The 25081-nt window shown below is 38.8% G+C and overlaps 1 protein-coding gene and 1 non-coding gene across 6 annotated transcripts in view; both read right to left on the bottom strand.

Annotated features, from left to right (window-relative positions):
• The window catches only part of SSH2 (slingshot protein phosphatase 2), a 248661-nt gene that overhangs the window by 52477 nt on the left and 171103 nt on the right, over positions 1-25081 (bottom strand). For all 5 annotated transcript variants that reach the window (XM_043585556.1, XM_043585557.1, XM_043585554.1 and 2 more), the window contains 2 exons: positions 13393-13496; positions 10205-10269 (listed from right to left, as the gene is read on the bottom strand). In XM_043585556.1, coding sequence (XP_043441491.1) covers positions 10205-10269; positions 13393-13496 — 169 coding nt within the window. The remainder of the gene's footprint in view (positions 1-10204; positions 10270-13392; positions 13497-25081) is intronic.
• Positions 6143-6223, bottom strand: LOC122486234. Its single transcript, XR_006298083.1, has one exon. It is a non-coding gene; the product is annotated as a small nucleolar RNA U2-19 (small nucleolar RNA).

The raw sequence follows: 25081 nt of genomic DNA, 5'->3' as shown, positions 1-25081 counted from the left end.
TTACTAAATTAATTGGAGGGAGATATAATAATACCTACCCCCATTGGATCATAAGAATCACATGAAATAATGCATGTAAAACACAGTGCTTGGCATAGAGTAAAAGCTCTATAAATATTTGCTACTAGCATTTATAATAACAACTACCAGGGCATGTTCTAAAGATCGAAGAGGGAAATGTGAGTTGTATGAATGTGAGCACCGGACTCACAGATTCAAGTTGCAGAAACAATTTCAATACAAAGCAAGCTATTAATATATAAGAGGAGTGTGTGTACTCAATTGAAAGATCATACACTATGAGATTTCCTTCTTTAGTTTTAGTGATAAAAACATTGCTTTTTCAGAGGCTTATATTATTTTTTTTGTCAAAAATTTTATTTATTGCTTGTTTATAGTACTTTATTTTTATTTTTAAAAAATTCTTTCTTTTTTAACATTTTTATTTTTGAGACAGAGAGAGACAGAGCATGAATGGGGGAGGGGCAGAGAGGAGACACAGAATCGGAAGCAGGCTCCAGGCTCTGAGCCATCAGCCTAGAGCCCGATGTGGGGCTCGAACCCACAGACCGTGAGATCGTGACCTGAGCTGAAGTTGGACGCTTAACCGACTGAGCCACCCAGGCGCCCCTATAGTACTTTAAAAGGGCCTTCCAAAAATTTGAATATGGACAGGATATTAAATGATATTAAGGATTTACTGTTAGTGTGATAATGGCACTGTGGTTATGCTTTTTTCTTAAGTATCTAGAGTAAAATGACATGGTGTCCAAGTTTTACTTTAAAATGTTCCAACAATGAGAAGCAACCAAGATGTCCTTCAGTAGGTGAATAAACTAAATACGTGCAGACAATGGAATATTATTCAGCACTAAAAAGAAATGAGCTATAAAGTCATGAAAAGACATGGAGGAATCTTAAATGCATATTACTTTGTGTGAGGAGTCAATCTAAAGAGGCTACATATTATATGATTCGAACTATATGACATTCTGTAAAGGGCAAAACTATGGAGTCAGTAAAAAGATATGTAGTTGCCAGAGTGTAGGGGAGTACAGAAGTTTTTAGAGCCATGAAACTACTCTGTAGGATACCAAAGTGATGGATACATGTCATTACACATTTGTCAAAACACACAGAATGTATAACACCAAGACTGAACCCTAAGGTAACCTTTGACTTTGAGTAATAATGATGTGTCAATCAATGTAGGTCCATCAATTGTAACAAATGGGGCAGGCTATGAAAGAATGGAGACAGAGAATATACGGGAAATCTCTACCTTCTGTTCAATTTTCCTAAAACTGCTAAAAAAAAAAAAAGGCCATTAAAATTTTTGTTAAGAGGGCACTTCTTGGGGCGCCTGGGTGGCTCAGTCAGTTGAGCATCCGACTACGGCTCAGGTCATGATCTCACAGTCTGTGAGTTTGAGCCCTGCATCGGGCTCCGTGCTGACAGCTCAGAGCCTGGAGCCTGTTTCGGATTCTGTGTCTCCCTCTCTCTCTGACCCTCCCCCGTTCATGCTCTGTCTCTCTCTGTCTCAAAAATAAATAAATGTTAAAAAAAAAAAAAGAGGGCACATCTTATGTTATAACAATAAATAATAACAATTATTATAATAAAGAGGGTTGGGGGAGGCTTTGGGAAATGATAGAGATGTTTATGGCATAGATTGTGGTGATGGTTTCATGGATGTATACTTATCTCCAAACTCACCCAGCTGTACATATTAAATATGCACAACTTTTTGAAGATCAATTATGCCTCAATAAAGCAATTTAACAAAATTTTCCAATAAAGATGGAGGCCTGGCTGGCTCAGTCAGTAGAGCATGTGACTCTAGATCTCAGGGTCATGAGTTCAAACCCCATGTTGGGCACAGAGTTGAAGCTTAAAAAATAAAAATTCCAACAAAGAAAGAAAAAAATGTGGGGGTGGGGTGGGAAACAAGATGAAAAAAATGGCTTCCAGTTAACATCCATTCAAATATTATTGTACATTTACTGCATATATAATCAGAGCCAAGTGCTGAAGATTCAATGGTAGAAGAAAGATACCGTCCTTGCCCTTGCAGAGTGCACAGTCTAGTCTGCTCTTCTCTTTATCTGTTTTAATAAAAAACCAGGAAACTGCACTGGAGGCAATTTACTCTGTATAAAATACCCACCATTCCTTATCTTTCCTTATCTCATAAGAGACACAGAGTTCCAATCCCATCAACTAGCTCAAGATATCTGTCAGAAATTTGACAGAAATTTCTATTTGGGATTCTTTCAGTGCTTCTCTTGGAGTTTCCTTTCCCTCAATTCTGTCACTAATCCAAAAGTAGCCATGCAAAGAGAAAAAGAAATGCAGTCACACAGCGTAAGTGAGCCATTTAGCAAGGCAGAGAGAGGTAAGACTCACTGCCATTGGCTATTTTTTTGTCTCTAATCCGATACAACTAGGAAAAGTTAGGGAAGCACAAATGGCAAAAGTGGCCATATTAAAGCTTGTTTCTAATAAGAGCTGATACAACAAGAATGTAACGTCCACCATTCTGATTCCAAGTATGCAAGGTTGAGAGAGCTGTACTGCTAACTTTATGTTCCACAAAGCAACAGGGCATTTCAAATCAAATTCATTTGTGAGAAGCTAAGAACTAATACTTAAATGGACAAAGGTCTAACAGAGAGCTGGGCCAAACGAGCATTATACACATATAGCTATTGATAGGAGTAAATGCACATGAGGAGACTGGAAGGCAGCATCAACACTCTGATTCTAGGAACACAACACAGAATATTAAACTAATCAGAAACCAGGAACAGGTAAACTAGAATTTTTTATGAACAAGAGCTCACATATTATTACATACCTAAACTTGGGCTTGCCTTGGCAAGCTCTGAGCTAACTGTTCAGTTTCCTGAATATGTTAGAGGCTCTTTCATCCTCTGTCAAGGCTCAAATACATACAGAATGGGAACAACTGAACTGTGCTCCTGAAATGTATCCACAGCTTCTACACCAACCAGTGGCTAAGCTGAAACAAATAAAAGGAAAAAACAAATAACCTCCACAAACATTACCTATCATACAAGTTATGAGACTAAGTTAGCAGGTGGGCAGCAAGAGTTTCTTTGGGATATTCAGGGTAAACATTAGTTGTCTTAAAAAAATTTTTTTTTAATGTTTATTTTTTGAAAGAGACAGAGAGAGAGAGAGAGAGAGAAAACACACAGGCTGGGGAGGGAGGGAGGCACAGAAACTAAAGCAGGCTCCAGGCTCTGAGTTGTCAGCACAGAGCCCGACAAGGGGCTCAAACCCACAAGAAACAAGGTCATGACCTGAGCTGAAGACGGACGCCTAACCAACTGAGCAACCCAGGTGCCCCATTAGTTCTCTTTTGTAAATGTGAGGGGTTTATTTATTCATAACATCAAGAGCATTTCAAACATTTGGCCTTCCCTTGCTTATTAATATAATCATAACATCAGACCCCAAACCTAATGGGAAATGCTGATTTCCCATTTTATACTGATTTAGGATTAAGTAATAGGTACATCTCAGATTTCTTCAATTCTAGGCTTTTTAGATGGCAGAAAGGCACTTAGAGGCCTTAGGGTTTGACCTCGGACCTCTAGAGAGTACCTGTGTAATTGCTAATACGTTTTTGTTTGTTTGTTTTTTATTTTTTTGAGATCTACTTTTAGGCAATCTCTACACCCAATGTGGGGTTCAAACTTACAACCCTGAGACCAAGGGTTGCATGCTCTATCGACTGCGCCAGCCAGGTGCCCCAACTAATTCTTACTAAAAGGAAGTGGTGCTTTAATCAGGAAGTCAGAAGCCATTAACACTTATATACTCAAGAAGGTTGAGATGAAAGCTTTTATAGAAAAAACTGCAATGCAAGGTTTTAAATTTCCTTTCAAAGTTCAAGATTCTAGGTTATGGAATTAAAAATTTAAGAGCCACAGCATAAAGAAAAACCCAATACCCACCTGGGTTTGAAGTTTATTTCATATTCTTCTGTTGGGAAGAAGATTGACAAAATCTAATAATCTAATTTAACCCAACAAGTTAATCAGAGAAATGTAATTTAAAATGGCACTTTTTTACATAATTCCTTAATATTGGAATCGGCAGTAATTCCCACATTTCCTTAGTTTCCAACATTTACATGGAATAGATGACTAGGATAAGACAACAATTCAGATGCATTTGATCAACTAAAGTTCTCACTGAAAAGACTACCACTGAAATTTATTCTAATTGTCCAGCCAAAACAGTATTTTAAATTTCGAAACTTGGCAATAATAGCAACTGAGAAAATTATTCCAAGAAACTCCATTTATTGCCTAAAGTTGAAATCTTGTTACAAGTTTCAGGTGAACTGGATTCAGCAATCTGAGGACTGGGGTAGGTCTGAGAAGTCACCTGCCTCTGCTTTATTTCTGAGAGATAAGAACTCAACCTGTTTGCAAAGCTCATCTATCAAAGAATGATGTTAAAATTTCTCTCAGTAACTAATTAAAATTTTTAATCTCATTATAAGTAGTTCACAAACACCACCTGGTAAAATAACTTCTGTCCTCAGTATCATCCAACATCAAGAAATACTATTCCTTAAGCTTATATTGCACCTTTGCCTTTAATTTCTTTTTACTAAGAGTCTTACATCATGCCACTGCATGCAATGTTTATCCTCAAGGAAGCCACATTATAAAGTCCCAATGTCTAGACAGGCAGCTCACCCAATCCATCAGAGAGAAAGGTTTCAAAAGTATGTAAATATTAAATTCTAGCCAAAAGAACAAAGCAAAGTCAATATATAAAATTAAAATAGACTTCAGATGGGATACTAATAAACTAAAGAACATTGTTTTCAAAAGAAACAGAGCTTGAGGGAGTCTCAGGATTTTATTCCTTCAGTCTATCTCTATGAAATTCTTCAATTAAAAAAATCTATGTATTATATTCTTTGTAGCCATTAAAAACAGATTTATTTGCTGACACAGAAAGATATCCATAATAAAGTGTGAAGAAAGCAGGTTATAAGACAGCATTTATATTTTTTCTATTTCATCTTTAAAAATGTTTATTTATTGATTTTGAGAGAGAAAGAACGCAAGCAGAGAAGGGGCAGAGAGAGAATCCCAAGCAGGCTTGGCACTGACAACACAGAGCCCAATGCAGGGCTCAATCTCACAAACTGAGATCACGACCTGAGCTGAAATCAAGAGTTGGATGCTTGACTGAGTGAGCCACCCAAGGAGCCCCTTATCTCATTTTTGTAAAAAAAAAAAAAAAAAAAGGTGCTTTGACATATACTCTTTTCCCCTTTTATTATTATTATTTTTTAATGTTTATTTATTTTTGAGAGAGGGAGACAGAGTGCAAGAGGGGGAGGGGCAGAGAGAGAGGGAGACACAGACTCCGAAGCAGGCTCCAGGCTCCAAGATGTTAGCACAGAGCCTGCTGCGGGGCTCCAACTCACAAACCATGAGATCATGACCTGAGCTGAAGTGAGATACTTAACCAACTGAGCCACCCAGGCACCCCTCTCTTTTCCTTTCAATTCTAAGCTCAGATCAAGTGTAAGAAGCCTTCATTGTTTGTTTGTTTGGTTTTTTAATAGTTTTCTTTCTTTTATTTATTTTGAGAGACAGAGAGAGAGAGAGAGAGCACGCACACAAGGGAGGGGCAGAGATAGGTGGGGAGAGAGAGAATCCCAAGCAGGCTTCATACTGTCAGCATGGAGCCTGATGCAGGGCTCGAACTCATGAATCGTGAGATCATGAGTCAGATGCTTAAGCTGACTGAGCCACCCAGGCCCCCCGAAACCTTCATAGTTATAAAGATCAGTAGTAAAACCTTTTCATTGCTCAAAACTGATTAGCCTTTCATATACACACATTTCCCCTAATTTCCTTCATCCATGAGCAAGTTGTCAGTTATTCACTGTCACTTTTTTTTCAAATGTATTTACTTTGAGAAAGAGAGAGAGACCGCATGAGCAGGGGAGGGGCGGGGCAGAGAGAGAGAGAGAGAGAGAGAGAGAGAGAGAGAGAGAATGAGAACGAATGAATCCCAAGCAGGCTCCGTGTTGCCAGTGCAGAGCCTGACTCGGGGCTCAAACTCACAAACTGTGAGATCATGACCTAAGCTGAAACCAAGATCACACATCAGGGAGACTTGTAGGTTTTCTGATACTCAGATTTGGCTATTTTTATCATTGATCCACTTCAGCAAGAGCAGAGTCAGAGAATCTGACACATACTTTTATATATATACACATAAGACTGGAAGGATGCTTATCCAAATTACTAAGAATTGTTTTTTCAGAGTGTAAGATACAAAGTGATTTTTACTTTCTTCCTTATACCTTTCTGTTTGTATGATTTTTAAAACTTTTGTATTTAGAAAAAATAAACCCATTTTCATTTTGAGCAACTATCAATGAACTATAAAAACCAAAACCAAAAAACTCCTTCTTTTCTTAAACTCTTCTACAAAGTGAAAGTACTAAAAAACATCTCCCTGTATCTTATGAGCACCTTACCTCTAGTAAAGAACATTGAACTTACTTCAAATGTTAAGAAAGTTTTTTATTTCCCAGTCTGTTGTTTTTTGTTTTTTTTTTTTAACGCTTATTTATTATTGACAGAGAGACACACAGAGTGTGAGCAGGAGAGGGGTAGAGAGAGGAGGAGACACGGAATCCGAAGCAGGCTCCAGGCTCTGAGCTGTCGGCACAGAGCCTGATGTGGGGCTTGAACCCACAAATGTGAGATCACAACTTAAGCCCAAGGCAGATACTTAACTGAGCCCCCCAGGTACCCCCTGCTCCAGTCCATTTTATGTTAAATGGGTCTTTGATAATGTGCAAGAATACCAAAAAACCCACTGTCTTTATTTTATCAGCTACAGTTTTCCTAAGTACTGAAGTTAATGCTTGAGACTGTATTTGGAATGCAGAGCTTCCCTGAAGGAAAAACTGGTTCAGTCTTATTTTCAATGCTAAAGCAAAATGTGGGATTTGGTGCCTCTATTTGTTGTTTGGTTACTGAAAAAATAAAGGCAGGGCTTTCAGTTGACTATCAAACTTTTAACCTTATGTACAAGTCCCAGGATGAGAATTTTAGCATTCCAAATTTAACTCAAAACAAAAGGCCTTGCTTTGAGTCTACAAATGCTCCTTTCAGTTAGAAAAGTGCTAATTTGTCCAAAGTCACACAATGTATTCACTCATTTTCTTGAAGATGACTCACTCAATAATCTGAAACATAATGACTATGTGTTTGTAACAATTCAAAACAACTGTAAAATGGCTGGTCATTTAAACTGAATTAATTCAGAGGCATCAGTTACATTTTCTGAATTTGTATTTTATAAATGTAAAGCAGCTGAAGTTGCACATTTTAGCAGGGGAAGAAAAACAGTTAATTGCCAACTCTGCCTTCCTAACTGCTTCCTTAATGCTCTCCTGTGGTTAAAATTATTTTAACATTTAGAGGTACATTCTAAACTCCAGAAGGTTATCAAAGAGAAAAAGATAAAGTAAGTGATGACCTCAACTTTAGCTCTAAAAATCACACAAGTTTTGGAAACTATAAACAAATATATCTAATGGACATCTAGTACGCGCAAGTGACCATTATTATGGGTTCTAGAGGAGGTGTTCTCAAAGTGTGACTCCTGGATCAGCAGCATCAACATCACTCGAAAACTTGTTAAAAATGCAAATTATCACTGCCTACCCCTTCCCAAATCAAACAATGTGGGTGGAGTCCAGCAAATGGCAGTTCAACAAAGCTTTGCAGGTGATTCTGATGGGCTCCAAGGTTTGAGTATCTGCTTTCAAGCATTTAAAAAAATTTTTTACATTTATTTATTTTTGATAGAGAGAGACAGAGCACAAATCGGGCAGGGGCAGAGACAGAAGGAAACACAGAATCCGAAGCAGGCTCCAGGCTCCGAGCCATCAGCACAAGCCTGACATAGGGCTCGAACTCACAAACCATGAGACCATGACCTGAGCCGGGGTTGGACGCTTAACTGACGGAGCCACCCAGGTGCCCCTGCTTTAGAGCATTTTTGCTGTAAGAGCTGTAACCCACTTTCTTCAATTATAAATAAGTGTTAAGATAGAAGTATATAAAAATATAGACAGGATTTACATAAGTGTATGATGTGATTTTCAGATTAGGATATAAAATAATGATGTAAGGATTTATTTCATATTCTTTAAATTTCAAAGGAAGTTTCTCAAAAAATTGGTGGTCATTTTAAGAAGGTGACAGAGGTAGCATCTGAGAGGACAAAATGACCTAATTTAAACACAGAACAAATAAGTGAATGAAAAATCAGTTAATCACTATAGAGTTCAGAGATCTGATCATCAATTTTCCATTTACTCTTGTATTCTACTTATTATCTCTCTCCCTGTTCAGACAGCAGAGATCAACTATTTGAACTGAACGTGCCAGTAGAAACCCACTTTCCAAGTTACCACCCAAACTAGAAAGGCCCATCATCACATGCTTGGATTACTGCAATAACTGCTTAGTGGTCCCCCATGACTTAAATGGCTTCCTCCTCTCACTATTCTGTATTAGATTCTGAGGAATCTCTCTCTCTCTCTCTCTCTCTCTCTCTCTCTCTCTTAGATGTAATCTCTACACCCAATGTAGGGCTCAAACTCAAAACCCAGAGATCAAGAGTCAGATGCTTTACTGACTGAGCCAGCCAGGCACCCCTCTCAAATACTATAGCTGTTCCATCGAATTCCTTGCTCAGAACCCTGTAATGTTTCATTACTGCTTACTGAGGTACTACCTCCAAGTATTAATCTAGACAGTCAGATAGGGAATGTAAATGAGAGAAGGAGGCCACATGAAAACTAAATGGGTAAAAATGCTCTTCACTTTTCTTAAAGACACATACTCATCCCATTTTTGTTTTCCTACTTGAATTAAAGTTCTACACTACAAGAAAACAGTGAAGATATGATGACAAATGGAGACACCTGGCTTCAGTGTCTAGAAGACCACAGGATATGTGGGGATTACGGTAAATTAAGAGCCTGGGCCATACCAATGCCTGCTCCTCCAGGTCTAGCAAGTTTTGTCACGTGAGAATAAGGTTCCAGTGTTGCCAGATTTTTAGATTTTTGAGGACAAGTTTCAAGTATTGATTTTTATGTGAAATCATTCAACTTTAAAATTCTGGCTTGGAGTCAGAAACACTACCCCTGTGGTCCAAACAAAACATATCTGCCAGTTTGAGACCTCTAGTATGCAGCATTAAGGTCCTATTTGCCTGCCTTTTTTCTGGTATCTTATCTTCCTTATAGTAACAATAATCCCCAGATTTAGGCAGCAATAAGCGTTCACGTCTACTTGGTCCTCTTAACTGTGAGAGGCAGAAAGGAGATGGACTCAAACAAGCTAAGTAACTTGTCCCACATCACATGCTTAGTAACAGCCGAAGCCCAGGTCTCCTGACTCAGAGACCAGCACAAATCCCTGGTCCTTTTACTCTCTCCTTGTCCCTTCTTAACACGTGTGCTTTTGCTTTGTCATGTCCTCATCTAGAAGGACTGTCTTCTTTTCTGCTAATGTAAATCCATCATCGTTCAAGACCCAGCTCAAGCTTTACTGTATATGTAACCGCCCCCTCTTTTTTTAATGTTTAATTATTTGAGAGTGAGCAAGAGAGAGAGTGAGCGAGAGAGTGAGTGAGAGCAAGCACAGCCAGGGAAGGGGCAGAGAGAGGAGAGAGAGAAAATCCCAAGCAGGCTCCACGCCCAGCACAGAGCCTGATGTGGGGCTTGATCTTACAACCATGAGATCATGGCCTGAGCCGAAATCAAGAGTTAGACACTTAACCAACTGAACCACCTAGGCACCCCTACATAAAAACCTTTCTAACTAAGCCAAGTCTCCAAGTATTCTTTCTTCTGAAATTCAGTTGTTATGGTCAATAACTCACAAACTGGTGCTTATCAACAGCTCTGACTCATCAAATTATTTTGCATCATTTCACCTTAACTCCTATCCCCAATTATATTCTAAGCTTGCTGATAGTGCAGACATGTTATTCTTTTTTTTGTTCCACATAGTTCCCAGCACTCTGCTGGTACATAAAAATGACTGTTTAATGTTTGCTATCTTAGAAAGTCTTTTGAGGAAGAGTTTTAGTAATGATAACACTAACTTACCAGCCTGATGTTGTCTTCTGGGCGCAGTAATATGAACATTGCTTGGAGATGCTGTTGGAGATCACCTGGTTAAATTGGTAAAACAAAACAATAATTATTCCTCATTGTAATGTCAACAGAGAGGATTCCTTCTACCTTAATAACCTGTGTAAAAGAAAGTTCTGGGTCACTCAAGGACTGTAATTAGAAATTAAGTGAATGTCTTAATATGATTAACTTCTTTTTAAGTGAAAAGACAGAATGGCAGACTGCATCTCTATACATTTACTTTTAGCCTGTACTATATTAAAATTTGCTTTGTGTCTGTCCAACGGAAAGTGCACTTGAGAGCAACCTCTGTTCCGTACTGCAGTGGGTGCTGAAAAGAGCAACCGTGATATATGTCCGGGCACAGACAGCACTGGCTGTGCTCTCAGGCACACTGAAGGTAGCAAGGAAGGAATCCTGAAAATGAGGTGTGTGACTGAGGTTAGAATTATCCCTAACTTTAAAAAAAGCTAGCCATTTTGCCATTCTTATTCCTGTAAATCTTCTGTTGCATTTAACCTAAGAAGATTTTTAGATTTCCCATAAAATAATATCAATAGTTAATGATTTCCATATTAGTGGCTGATATTAAAATAAGAGTTCTCATTAAATATAGCAGATCCCAAGAAATAAATATTCCACTGAACTTATTATTAGGTACTTTAACACGGCCAATCAGTATTTGAAAACATACTTGTTCCTATACATTCTATAAAACTAAGTTGAAATTTTTTTGTATTAAAGTATTAGAAAACCTGAGGCTTTCGCTAGTAGAAGATAATTAGATAACATACTGTTTTTTTTTTTAATTTTTTTTTTTAACGTTTATTTATTTTTGAGACAGAGACAGCATGAACGGGGGAGGGTCAGAGAGAGAGAGGGAGGCACAGAATCTGAAACAGGCTCCAGGCTCTGAGCTGTCAGCACAGAGCCTGACGCAGGGCTCGAACTCACGAACCGTGAGATCATGACCTGAGCCGAAGTTGGACGCTTAACCGACTGAGCCACCTAGGAGCCCCGATAACGTACTGTTATAAATAATGACAATCAGAGAACAAAAAACTTCATTCGTGCCCATCCAGATCTGTCTCTTTTTTAAGAGTCTAAAGATTCTGATGTTCTCACATTATCTTGAAATCTGCATACAAAATTTTCCTCCAGGTTAACCTCCACTCTTAACTATGAGATGAAATACTGATATATGCAAGAAGTGGTGAGGGGGAAGAAGGAAAAAGTAGGTTAGCAAACAGGTATTTGTCTAAAAGGTCAGCAAGTCTGGGGCAACTAGGTGGCTCAGTTGGTTAAGTGTCTGACTCGTGACTTTGGCTTAGGTCATGGTCTCACAGTCATGGGATCGAGCCCTGTGTCAGGTTCTGCACCAGGCATGAAGCCTGCTTAAGATTCTCTCTTTCTCTCCCTCTGTCCCTCTCATGCTCTCTCTTTCAAAATAAATACATTAAATAAATAAATAAATAAATAAATAAATAAATAAATAAAGGTCGGCAAGTCTGAAAGACTTTCCTTTTTCTTTCCTTTTCTTAAAGAATAGTTTTCTTGCCTCACTCCCACCCCACCCCAATTTCAGCGCTGGCTTCTGACCAATTCCATTATTGCAGAATCTTTTAACTTTCAAAATTAAAAAACAGAGTCATTATGTTTGGCCAGGTCTGTTCTGCTACATTTCAAACCCAGAGACACAATCTAAGTCTCATGTGTAAGAACCAATATGGGCTCATAGGTATAAAACTAAGAGAAATTAAAACATGTCCACACAAGAGCTTATACATATATATTCATAGCGGCATTACTCATCACAGCCCAAAATGGAAACTCAACTGTCTATCAACTGGTGAATGGAAAAATAAAATATAGTATATCCATACACTAGAATATTATTTGGTCATAAAAAGGAATAAAGTAGTGATACACAGTATAATGTAAATGACCCCTGGGCACCTGGGTGGCTCAGTCCGGTTAAGCATCCAACTTTGGCTCAGGTCATGATCTCATGGTTTGTGAGTTTGAGCCCCATTTTGGGCTCTGTGCTGACAGCTCAGTCTGCTTTGGATTCTGTGTCTCCCTCTCTCTCTCTGCCCCTCCCCTGCTCACACTCTGTCTCTCCCTCTCAAAAATAAATAAGCACTAAAAAAAATTAATATAAATGACGCTTGAAAACATGCTAAGTGAAAGGAGCCTGTCTCCAAAGAGCGTTTATATAATTACACTTATATGGAACACCCAGAACAGGCAGATCTATATATAGAGAAAGTAGATCAGTGGTTGTTTAGGATTGGCAGGGAAGGTGGGGAATATAGGGAATGACTGCTAATGGATAACTGGGTTTCTTTTGGGGGTGATGAAAACATTCTAAAATTAGAGCGATGGTTGCACAACTCTGTATATATGAAAAAAAAAATCACTGAATGTATACTTTAAATGAGTAAATAGAGTGAATTATATGGTATGTGAATTATATCTCACTAAAAGTGTTTAAAAAAAAAAAAAGAACCAGTGTGGGGAGAAGACAAAGTGTTAGGAATAAACAATGAAGAGTGACTTAAGTTTCATGTTACAATGGAGTTAAGCAGCTGAGGCTTTTTAAAAATTAAGATTTCTTCTGTTGTATCAGGACAAATAGCCTGAGGAAAGGATTTTTAGGATGGAGAACTTGTAGAGGAGAACCATTTCTGGGCAATAGTGGGCCTAAGTCCCTACTCTAAGTGCTACTGGCCCCAAGATCCAGATGGCTTCTTTGAAGGTCAGGCAAAAGTCAGGGAGCCCTATCCCCACTGTAAGGCTTCTTATGGGAGCTGGGTATATGGAAGTTCAGGTTTGTTAGCAGTGAAAAGTACTGCCAGTAAGTAAACTGGGTATATTCTACCGGGAACCTACATTGCTAAATCATAGAAAAATTCATTAAAGTATATTTGTACCTTAGTATTTGTCCAACAAAAATTTACTGAATACCTACTACATATATAAGGCATTCTGCTAAGTGCCAGAAAAATAGTGAGAATGAAGGAAAAGTGATTATAGCACAGTACAATTCTTTCTTTCACTATCACAAAACTGTTGGAGAAATGGGAATGGGGTAGTCAGCCTTGTAGAACAAAACAAAAGGCTAAGAAACCAAGAAAGGAATGGTATACATGGAACTTTACCTGCATGCTTGTTGCGTCTGTGGCTGATTCTTGGTGTGGATGAGCCATTTCCCCGTGGCAGAAAAAGGGCAGCACCTTTGACAGTTAGAAAGCTCTCGCTGATGCTGTCAGGAAAAAGTCAAAACAAAACGAATTATTTAAGGAAGGAAATCAGAGTATGATGGAGATCCATTTTGGGATTATCCTCTCTCCCATCTTCCAAAGTCCCAATTTCAAGGGATGAAGTAAAAATAAAATCAAAAGAGACCTTGATTATTTGCAAAGTCATTTCTACTCTAGACAATTTTTCTGGAACATAACTTACGATATTCTCTACATATTACATGGTAGTAGTTAAGAGTGAAGGTTCTGGAAACAAGAGGGTGAAGGCTCTGGTGCCAGATTGCCTGGGTTTAAATCCTGGCTCTGCTACTTCTTACCTGAGTGAATTTTGGGGGCCCTAAATTTCCATATTTGTAAAAACAAAGCTGTCATGAGGAGCCAATATAAATACAGTTTCTTACAGTGGTACCCTTAACAAATATTAGGTATTGTTATTAGATCTATGATTACCAATACGTGTTTGATTAGTGTCCTAATCAGATGTAAAGTATAATACTTTAACAGGCTCAAAGTTTGCCCAAAAAAATTATTTTTCGTTTGTTTGTTTAAAATACACCTACACTGGGGTGCCTGGGTGGTTCAGTAAGTTAAGTGTCTGACTCTTGATTTCAGCTCAGGTCATGATCTCATGGTTCGTGGGTTCGAGCCTCACATCGGGCTCCACACTGGCAGTGTGGAGCCTGCTTGGGATTTTCTCCTTCTTTTCTCCCTCTCTCTGCCCCTCCCCTGCTCTCTTTCTCTCAAAATAAGTAAATAAAAAAACTTAAAAAAAAAAACTTAAAAAAAATACACATGCACCACACTAAAGTGTTACTCAAGATTTTACTTTTACAGACTTGTATTCCCATATGCCTGAAAGGAGTAAGGCACAGGAAATGTGTTTAACCTATGGAGCTGGCCATGTTAACACCATCCTTCATGTAAATGACAGTTCAACGGAGGTGGAGAATTACTACTCAGGATAGCAGTAATATAATTACTAGTGAATATCCACAGAAAACAAAATATATCCAAACTATTTCATATCAACAGACTAAGACTTTTAACGTTACCCACAAATCTGAAAAGGTCTAATAGAACTTTTAAAACACTAATGGCAAAATTCAGAATGGAGGGTTCCAAGTTTGCTTATAAGCATGTTATGCAGAGTTAGGTAATGTATTGTGAATTACACTCCCTACTCAACATTTCCACTTGGAAATCCAACTGGCATCGCAAATTTGCATTGCCAAAACAAAGCTCTTGCATCCCTGCAAACCTGATCCCTATTCTCATCCACCCAAACTGTTTGGGCCAAATACTTAGCAGTCATCCTTGGTTTCTCTTTTTCCCTGCAACAACATGTATCCTAATCCATCAGTAAGACCTAGGGGTTTTACTTTCAAATATATCTTGAATCTGCCCACTCATCTCCATTACCACTTTGACAATGTCCATAGCACCACCATTTTTCATTTAGACCACTATTAAAGGTTTTTTTTTTAGCTTTTTATTATGGAAAATTAAGGGCATAATATAATGAACCCCCATGTTCTCATCATTTCAGTTTTAACTGAAGGCCAATCTTTGTTTCTTCTACATCCTTACTCTATTCACCTGGTCCCTGAAGTGAAACTAAATCCCAGACATTCTATCAGCAAAAAATTTCTTAACTGGTCTGTCTGCAACCACTTCTGCACCACTGCTATCCACTTACCAAAAAGTAACCAGAGTGATTTTACGTATATAAAATACACATATATATCACATAATGCCACTTCCCTCCTTAAAACTCTCCAACGGTTTCCCTTTGTACTGAACAAATAAAAGCTGAAGTCTTCAGACTTCAAGGCCCTGTAACATCCGATAATACATTGCTTCTCTAATTTTGCACTATCTCCCCTTTTGTTCACTGTGGTCTGGCTGCACTGGTCTCTTTTGTTTCTTCTATATTTTAGGCCCCTTCTCAGGGTCTTTGTGCTTTTTGTTTTCTACTTGGGACACATTTCTCCTGCTCTGCCGCTATTTAAGTCACAGCTCCAAATAGATCACCTCTCACCCATCCCAATCATACTCTGTCCTGTTGTTTTATTTCCTTCAGGATATTTATGTATCATATACTAAAATTACATTTACTTACTTTGTATACTTAATGTGGTTATCTCCTTATGACAGAATATAAGCTCAATGAAGAGCAAGGATTTTATTTTGCTCAGCACTATATCCTCAACATTGGAAATAGTGTCAAGCACACATTAGATGTTCAATAGATATTTGACAAATGAATGAGTTCATCTCAGGGTTTTTTCCACACTGTTTTATCTGTCCTGTCATTGCAGCAGGAACTATAATTTAGGACAAGAACACAGAAATTCTGTAATTTCACATGCAAAAAATAATTGTTACAGAACTCAACAGATTTGGCAAAATAATGGATTATAACTACAAATGTTTGACGATAAATTAATTGGCAAACAATTAAATCACCTTTATAATGTCACTTGTTGACTCAGTTTTATTCTTTAATTAAGTGGCATGAAGCTGATAAACTTTTGAGCTAACTTGCTAAATAGATTGGAACATGTCTTCTAAAAACAAACAGAAGAATCCACAGATGCCACTTTAAAAAAATCTGCATGCTGGCTAGGAGGGACTGCCTTTATTTTGTTTTGTTTCCATCTTTAAATAAAGCGTTGCGCTCTTGTGGTCTATTGCACAAGTCTTGTCTCTTGTTACATTCGTGGCAAGCACATGTCACCCTGCTGTGGGTCACTGTGTTTCACTCACATTACGGGAACAACCTAAAACAAAATGTCTTGAGTGACAGGATGAGTGGGGTACACCACAGACAGGAAATGAAATTCACACTTCTGCCAACACAGCAAGTCTGCTTTATCAAATGAAAATATTTTAAAAATATAGGCTAATATTCTACCTAACCCAGACAAAGTAACAGGTGTGGGCACTTTGGTTTCCAGTAAACAAAGTGGTTTCAGTATCTTCAAAAGACGTATATGTAGAGAGCTTAAAACAACAAAGCATATTTCAGTTGTTCCTTTTGAGACAGAGGTAGTTTCTCTTTGACAAACACTAATCTAAGAACTAACTTCCTCGTTTGATACATTTATTGCTGCTTATGCTTTAAAGCAAACCTAAGTGTGCTCTTTAAAATGTAGGTAGTGATGGGCACCTGGGTGGCTCAGTTGGTTGAGCGTCCGACTTGGGCTCAGGTCATGATCTCACCGTTTGTGAGTTTGAGTCCCAGGTCAGGCTCTGTGCTGACAGTGCAGAGCCTGCTCTGGATTCTGCGTCTCCCTCTCTCTCTACCCCTCCCCTGCTCACGCTCTATCTCTTTCTCTCTCAAAAATAAACATTAAAAAATTTTTTTAAATGTAGGTAGTGCTTTTCACTAGGGGAGGGTTGGGGTAGGGGGCAAGGGCCCTTGGTTAATTCAAAGCTACTTGGAAAATTCCTTATTATAAAATAAAAGACCAGGAGTCAAACTTACATCTAGTATAAGAGAAAAGATGCCTTTCTATTTAAATCATTTACACAAATCTCAATGAACTTTTCAGAACAAAATGCAGAGCAGAAACAGCTGGGCCAGGAGACTACCATACTAGGTGCAGCACAGAATCCCAGAGAATCATGGCAGACACGCGCTGGATGGTACAGTCAATCCTCTTTATGCTGTGGTCCCAGATTGTGACCCCCCAGTTAACACAAAAGTGGCATATATTGTTGGTCACTGGAGATCCGGAATAAAAGTGTGGATGATTACAAAAATCCTTTATCATCACTGAACAAAAGTCAAAGCTCTGTAAGTGCTATCAAAGATGGGATGGCAGTATGATGGCACAGAAGTGAAAAAATAAAATTCACAACCAACAGGATTTAGGTGGTTCAAATTCAACTTGAAAATTAAATGCCTTATTTACATATGAATAAAATTATATGTAAATTTAATCACAGGTACTTCAGTGTAAGGTAAAAGCTTAGTATATTTTGCTACAACAGCAAGAAATTCATTGCTCTTTTTGAAAAGCTTCCTGAAGATTCAATCAACATAGAGTTCATTTCTACTTAAAAATTTAGACAGGCAGGTGAAACCTTTTACACATTTTCTGAGTTGACCAATTCTGGACCAGACACAGGACTTCTCCAATAAATCTTACGGAGCCATCCATAGGTAATTACAGATGCCTAAGGTAAACACAAACCCAAAAGGACTCCAGAACCTCTATATTAAGGAAAACACAAGACAAAGAGAAAACCACTCTCTCGATCTAAAGACGGATTGTGATTGGGAAGTGATTAGGTGCTTGATAAGAAAATGACACAGTATCATGTTTCTAACAGAGTGACCATGAAGTTCTCCAGTCTATCAGAACACAGTTGAAGTTCATCTATTCTTCACTTGCTCAACAGAGAGAAGATCATTCCTAGTTAGACACGAATAGCTAATAATAACTAATGTGACTAGAAGCCTAGTGTATGTGCAAGGCACTAAGCTAAGCACGGGACATTATTTCATTTAATCTTCATAACTCTATGAAGTAGGTACTATTTTTTACCCCCAATTTACATGTAAGAGACTGATGGACTCAAGAGATTCTAAGTTATTTGCCCAAGATCACACAGCTAGTAATACTCAGAGCAAGAATTCAAACCAGGATTTCACTTGGAAGTTCATGCTCTGAATTACTACTCTCTCCACTAGGCTGTTCTAGTTTTACGATATTATGTAGGATGAAATATAATGTTTTCCCACAGAGTTTTCAACAGAATAGAATTTAAAATAGAGTCCAGGAGTGAAAGAAAAGACTGAAATAAATCCAGATCTCAACTCTTCTCATGCCTTTTTTGTTTCCCTTAGCAAGGCCAGGAGCAGAAAGACTATACTGAGGGGAATCAAGAACATCTGGCTGAGAGAGATGAATCCAAATGGGATGGACAGTAGAGAAGAGAACTCTAACTTCTGTTGGGAATGGCAGTAGCATTTCAAAAGTCTCGAAAATGTAGGAAAGACTATTCTGCTTTAAACAGATTTGGGAAGCACTCCATACCACTACCTCCTGATCAAAGTCACTTCCTAAAGCATGAAATTTGTTAACTGGCAGTTAATTTTCAGGCAAAGTATAGAGAAAAAGGTCAACTAATGGAAGAAAATACTTAACTCTTCTAAGGTTGGAATGATTTCTGAAGAATGTGGCCAGGGCGATCATCCATGACAAGGAGGAAAGGTCAAGGAAGCAAAACAAAGCAACACACCTGGCCAAATTGCAGGATATTGGCTGGACACATATTCTTCTGTTTTATATACAATATACACGAAGAACTGGATTATTTACTATGGGAAATTGGGTTTCAGAAAGTGGATGTAATACTTGTATTTCAACATTAAAATGAAGGAAGGAGATTTTCGTGTTTATAGTGTTTGTAATGTTTGGTATGTCTGTATAACGCTAAAATTTAAAGGTAAATTATATTTTACCTATAAATTGCACAAAGTGAGATGGTTAGCATTTACATAAAATTAAAATACACATAATCTAAACTGTTATATTTTTGTCTTGAGGAAGATTCATCTACTGGAAAGTTTCAAATATATTCTACCCTAATATTCTCCCTTTCCTGATAAGTGTTCTCCGCTTATTTTAAAGTTGTTTAATTTTCAGATTCAGGGCAGTAGGGTAGCTTCTATAAGTTTCTTAGGTGGAAAGGAATTCATGTCCCTGTTTAGCATGACCATTATCAAACAGAAAGGAAATTTCATAATAAAAAGCTTCAAATATCAGACGAGAGGTCAAAAACCAAAGAGCTACCAAAAACTACAGAGCTCCCACTGCCTTCTCAAAAGTTTGGCTAAATCCAAAAAACAGGAAGGAAAAAGTCATTGTGCTTTCATGTTGAAACATGGCTGCAAAAAGTCAAAGCATACTTCTAGGCAGTTGAGAAAAAGTTTGATTCTGTAATCCTCAAGGAATTTAGGGACTACACTACAATGGGAGAAAGTCTTAAATCCAAATATCATATGTAGTCTTCTCTGTAATTAAACATTTCCCAATCCCATCCCCACCCCCACCATACATGGCCATATGTTCAAATGATAGTATTAGGACAGCAATCACTATCTGTTGGAACCCTCTCCCCCCAAGGCATAATTCCAGACACATGCCTATGAATGCAGGCAGCAGGATTATTTCTCTCATCAGCAGACAAGTAGAGGTTGGGTACATTTCTAGACCAATTATTGGCAAGGTGAAGAAGAACTTAGGACTCCCGTTCTTACTCATTAACTATAACCATCAGATCATTTTAGTTCCAGCTAATCTTCCACTTAAACTCTCTTGCACAATATCCAGCACAACTACCCTCAGATGCAGCTATTTGTTTTACCTTTTTCCTACTTTTCCACAATCTAAGAAGAAAAGAAAGGGTCTGTTTGTTTAAGACTGAGGAACAAATTCCTTCAGGACTATCCTCCTGGTCTTTTCCCTATAAATCATAAGTGGGAGAAGAAACAAACCCAGAAAATTCCTTTTATTTTGTTCATTTTGAATGTTCACTTACTTGGTAAGATCTTGTAACAATTCCATTTTGCCTCAAACATGTGCATCTCAGAAATGTTCAGACAGAAACATAACATAGGATCAATAATTTTGCCACTGACCATACAACTCAACCTTCTAACTTCTGTAGACTGGAGTGCATCTAAATTGACATCTGTTATTTTTGGCTGTCTGGAAATAGATCTATCCTTCCTAATCTCACTCTAGTCTCCAAATGTGCATGGTCTTGGTGGCCTCTAGCTCTGGAACTGTAAGGGGCTTGTAGGAACCTGGCATGTGGTTTAGGCTTGGCGAGTTGGAAATTCTCCCTGGATCTTAGGCAAGTGACCCAAGGGAGCAAGAATAGTGGGGAATGGTCACATTCACTATGGGGAGAATGGCAAGGTATAGACCAGACTACTCCTACTCCCTGGCCTTCCTTTAATGCCTTTGGCTCCTGCCTGTTCTCTAAGCCTCACTGTCCATATGGTGAGCTCTGACCTCCTTCAAACAAAAATTTTGGTTAAGATAGTTAAAATTAATTTCTGAGCTTGCAACAGAGAATCTGATATATCAATTGAAGTTCAAAGAATTTAATGACTGGGATGCCTGGGTGGCTCAGTTGCTTAAGCATCCGACTTCAGCTCAGGTCATGATCTCAAGGTTCGTGGGTTCAAGCCCCATGTCGGGCTTTGTGCTGATAGCCTGGAGCCTGCTTCGGATTCTGTGTCTCCCTCTCTCTCTCTGTTCCTCCCCTGCTTGCACTCTGTCTCTCTCTCAAAAATAAATAAACATTAAAAAAATTAAAAAAAAAAAAGAATTTAATGACTTGTTGCAAGTCACACAGCTAGTTAGTACTGGAACCTAAACTAGGCCCCATGTCATCTGACACCCTGGGCAGCACTTTAACCCTTTATCCAGAGTTCGATGTTCCTACATGTTGTGGACGTAATAATTTAAAGCAACCAGCAGTTAAAAACACATCTGGTCAGTTCATCTAAAGAGAACAAAGACAGGATTTTACTGCAAAGCCTGGTGTGATATTTGTTCTATTTTTCACAGCATCCTGAAGACAAAGTTGAGGTTCGAGTGAGGAAAAGCTTAGACATATTCCCATGAGGCAAATACTTTCATGCTGTTTCTTAAAGTTGTTTCTTTTCTTTTTTGTTTAGTAAGTTTGTTCACTGTTAAACATTGCTTTAAAAATATCAAAAACTAGATGCCAAAAACAAAGACTATGGGACCTAGGAAGGAGGGCAAGAAAGACTACTTGACAAAAGAAGTGGATGCAAAAGAAAAAGAGGGAGGACTCAATAAATCAGAAATGAAAGAGGGGAAGTAACAACCAACACCACAGAAATATAAAGAAAAGGATTATATGAAACTAGTATGAAAAACTATGTGCCAACAAATTGGAAAGCCTAGAAGAAATGGGTAAATTCCCAGAAACATACAATCTTCCCAAACTGAACCAGGGAGAAATACAAAATCTTAACAGACCAATTACTAGTAACAAAACTGAATTAGTAATCAAAACACTTCCAACAAACATAAGTCCAGGACAAGATGGTTTCACAGGTGAATTCTACGGAACATTTAAAGAGTTAATGCCTATTTTCTCAAACTATTCCAAAACACAGCAGAGGAAGGTAAGCTTCTAAATTTACTCTAGGAGGCCAACATTACCTTGATACCAAAACCAGACGGAGACATTACAAAAAAAGATAACTACAGGCCAATATCCCCAATGAACATTGATGCAAAAATCCTCAACAAAATACTGGCAAACTGAATTCAACAACACATTAAGGGGATCATTCACCATGATCAAGTGGGATTTATTCCAGGATGGTTCAACATCTGCAAATCAATGTGATACATCACATTAACAAAATGATGGGTAAAAACTGTATGATCATCTCAACAGATGCAGAAAAAGCATATGACAAAATTCACCATCTCTTCATGGTAAAAAATATCAATAAAGTGGGTGTAGAGGGAACATACCTCAATACAATAAAGGCCATATATGAGTGGGAGTCTTATTCTCGAGAAGGTCCTCCTCTAAGAAGAGGAGAAAACTGCCTCAGCTCAAAGGAGCCCATTCCCTTTACAGGCCGAATTATCAGAGCTCCTCGGTCCTGTGGCTCTAAACTCTAGGCTTAAATACTTTTTTTTTTCTAAAAAGGTTAAGTTTTAAAAGCTGTTTGGACCAAAAAGTAAATGACCTGAACAGTTCTTTCTCAGTATTCAAATTGCCAGGTGTACTGGTTACCAAGATATGACCAGTATTACTTGGGACCAAATTTAAAATAGTTGGTGGGAATAGATTAAACAAAAGGATAGTAACTCAGAAAAACTGTTCAGCATTTGAAAAATAATTTCATCTGCATGATTCAACAAATGCCTTTCCAGGTATTTAAAACACACCTGCAGAAGGAATGCAAGCTGGCTCTTAAGCACTTGGCCAAATGTCCAACCCTGTTTTCAGATTTCTCTTTCACTCTAATGCAAAGGAGGCTCAGGTCATCTTCTATTCTTTGCTGCTGTCACCTTCTGACACCCTTGTCACCATCTTTTTTTTTTTTTTTTTTTAATTTTTTTTTTTTCAACGTTTATTTATTTTGGGGACAGAGAGAGACAGAGCATGAACGGGGGAGGGGCAGAGAGAGAGGGAGACACAGAATCGGAAACAGGCTCCAGGCTCTGAGCCATCAGCCCAGAGCCTGACGCGGGGCTCGAACTCCCAGACCGCGAGATCGTGACCTGGCTGAAGTCGGACGCTTAACCGACTGCGCCACCCAGGCGCCCCTTGTCACCATCTTTTATTTAATCTAGCTCAATCATCTCTCTTTTCACTTATTTATTTAAAATGTATTTATTTTTGAGAGACAGAGAGAAAGAGAGAGAGGGAGAGAGGGAGGGGAGGGAGGGAGAGAGCACAAGAGGGGGGAAGGGCAGAGAGAGAGGGAGACAGAGAATCTCTGTGGATAGCAAAGAGCCTGATGCGGGGCTCAAACTCACAATCTGTGAGCTCATGACCTGAGGTGAAGTCAGATGCTTAATCAACTGAGCCACCCAGGCTCCCAGTAAGGCATCAGATCTTGATGGACTTAACTTCAGAAACAAAACTCCCACTTCTCGACTACGATCCCCACTCTTATGACTCTCATGTGTTTACCCCTTTCACCACACTCATGGCCATTCTGTCCTATATACAGATGACTTCTGACTACTTATCTATTGCTGAATAACAAATTACTCTAAAATGTAGAAGCTTAAAACAATAAAGAACATTCATTATCTCCCAGTTTCTGTGGGTTAGGAATTCAGGAGCAACTTAGAGGGGTGGTTCTGGCTCAGAGTGTCTTATCAGGATGCAGCAGACATCTGAAGCCCTGACTAGGGCTGAAAGATCTGCTTCTAAAAAGGCTCCCTCAGGATATGGAGAAAGGGGAACTCTCTTGCCCTGTTGGTGGGAATGCAAACTGGTGCAGCCACTCTGGAAAACAGTATGGGTTCCTCAAAAAGTTAAAAATAGAAAGAACTACTGTAGATCTGGCAATTGCACTACTAGGTATTTACCCCAAAGATACAAAAATACAGATCTGAGGGGCACCTGGGTGGCTGTCAGTTAAGTATCTGACCTTGGCTCAGGTCATGAACTCAGTTCGTGGGTTCGAGCCCTGCATCGGGCTCTGTGCTGATAGCTTGGAGCCTGGAGCCTGGAGCCTGCTTTGGATTCTGTGTCTCCCTCTCTCTTTGACCCTCACACTCGCTCTCTCTCTCAAAAATAAACATTAAAAAATAAAAAAAAAATATTCAAAGGGAATCTGCTAGGGAAAGAGCCCAAATATCCATCAACTGATGAGTGGATAAAGATGTGGTACACACACACACACACACACACACACACACACACACACACACACTGGAGTATTATTCAGTCATTAAAAAGAATGAAATCTTCCCATTTGTAATGATGTGGATGGAACTACAGTGTATTAAGCTAAGCGAAACAAGTCAGAGAAAGACAAATACCATTATGATTTCACTCATATGTCGAATTTAAGAAACAAAACAGCTGAACATATCGGGGGGGGGGAAGAGAGGGAAACAAACCATAAGAGATTCTTAATGAGAAGAGAAAAAACTGAGGATTGATGGAGGGAGGTTGGGTGAGGGATGGGCTAGATGGATAATGGGTATTAAGGAGAACGCTTGTTATGATGAGCACTGGGTGTTGTATGTAAGTGATGAACTACTGAATTCTACTTCTTTTTTATTTAAAAAAAATTTTTTTTTTCAACGTTTATTTTTTTTTGGGACAGAGAGAGACAGAGCATGAATGGGGGAGGGGTAGAGAGAGAGGGAGACACAGAATCGGAAACAGGCTCCAGGCTCTGAGCCATCAGCCCAGAGCCCGACGCGGGGCTCGAACTCACGGACCGCGAGATCGTGACCTGGCTGAAGTCGGACGCTTAACCGACTGCGCCACCCAGGCGCCCCTTTAATGTTTATTTTTGAGAGAGACGGAGCATGAGTGGGGGAGGGGCAGAAAGACAGAGGGAGACACAGAATCTGAAACAGGCTTCAGGCTCTAAGCTGTGAGCACAGAGCCTGCCACAGTGCTCAAACTCGGGAATGGTGAGATCATGATGTAGGCCAAAGTTGGAGAAGTTGGACGCTTAACTGACTGAGCGCCCAGGTGCCCCTTATTTAAATAAGGTCATCCTTACTTAACATAGGATGAGACTACATAGGGATGTAAACACTGGAAGTCAAGCATCAATGGGAACCATCACAAAAGCTGGCTGCTACAACTTCCACAATGGTTCTGGAGCTCAGATCCATCATCAGAGCCCTAAACCTGTACAATCAGCTGTCTACTGGATAGCTTTTTGTTGATAATAATGCCAATAGCTTTACAAGTATTTCACATACTTTTATTTGTGAAAACTTGCAATCTGGTACAATGACATATCCATCAAAATGTTCTCTTTGGGAATTGTGTCATGGTGGTAGAAGTGGTTAGGTGTTGCTTCTGAGAACTATCA

The sequence above is a fragment of the Prionailurus bengalensis genome, chromosome E1 (genome assembly GCF_016509475.1).
Source record: "Prionailurus bengalensis isolate Pbe53 chromosome E1, Fcat_Pben_1.1_paternal_pri, whole genome shotgun sequence".
Lineage (NCBI taxonomy): Eukaryota > Metazoa > Chordata > Mammalia > Carnivora > Felidae > Prionailurus > Prionailurus bengalensis.
This window is presented reverse-complemented; position numbering and strand designations above follow the sequence as displayed.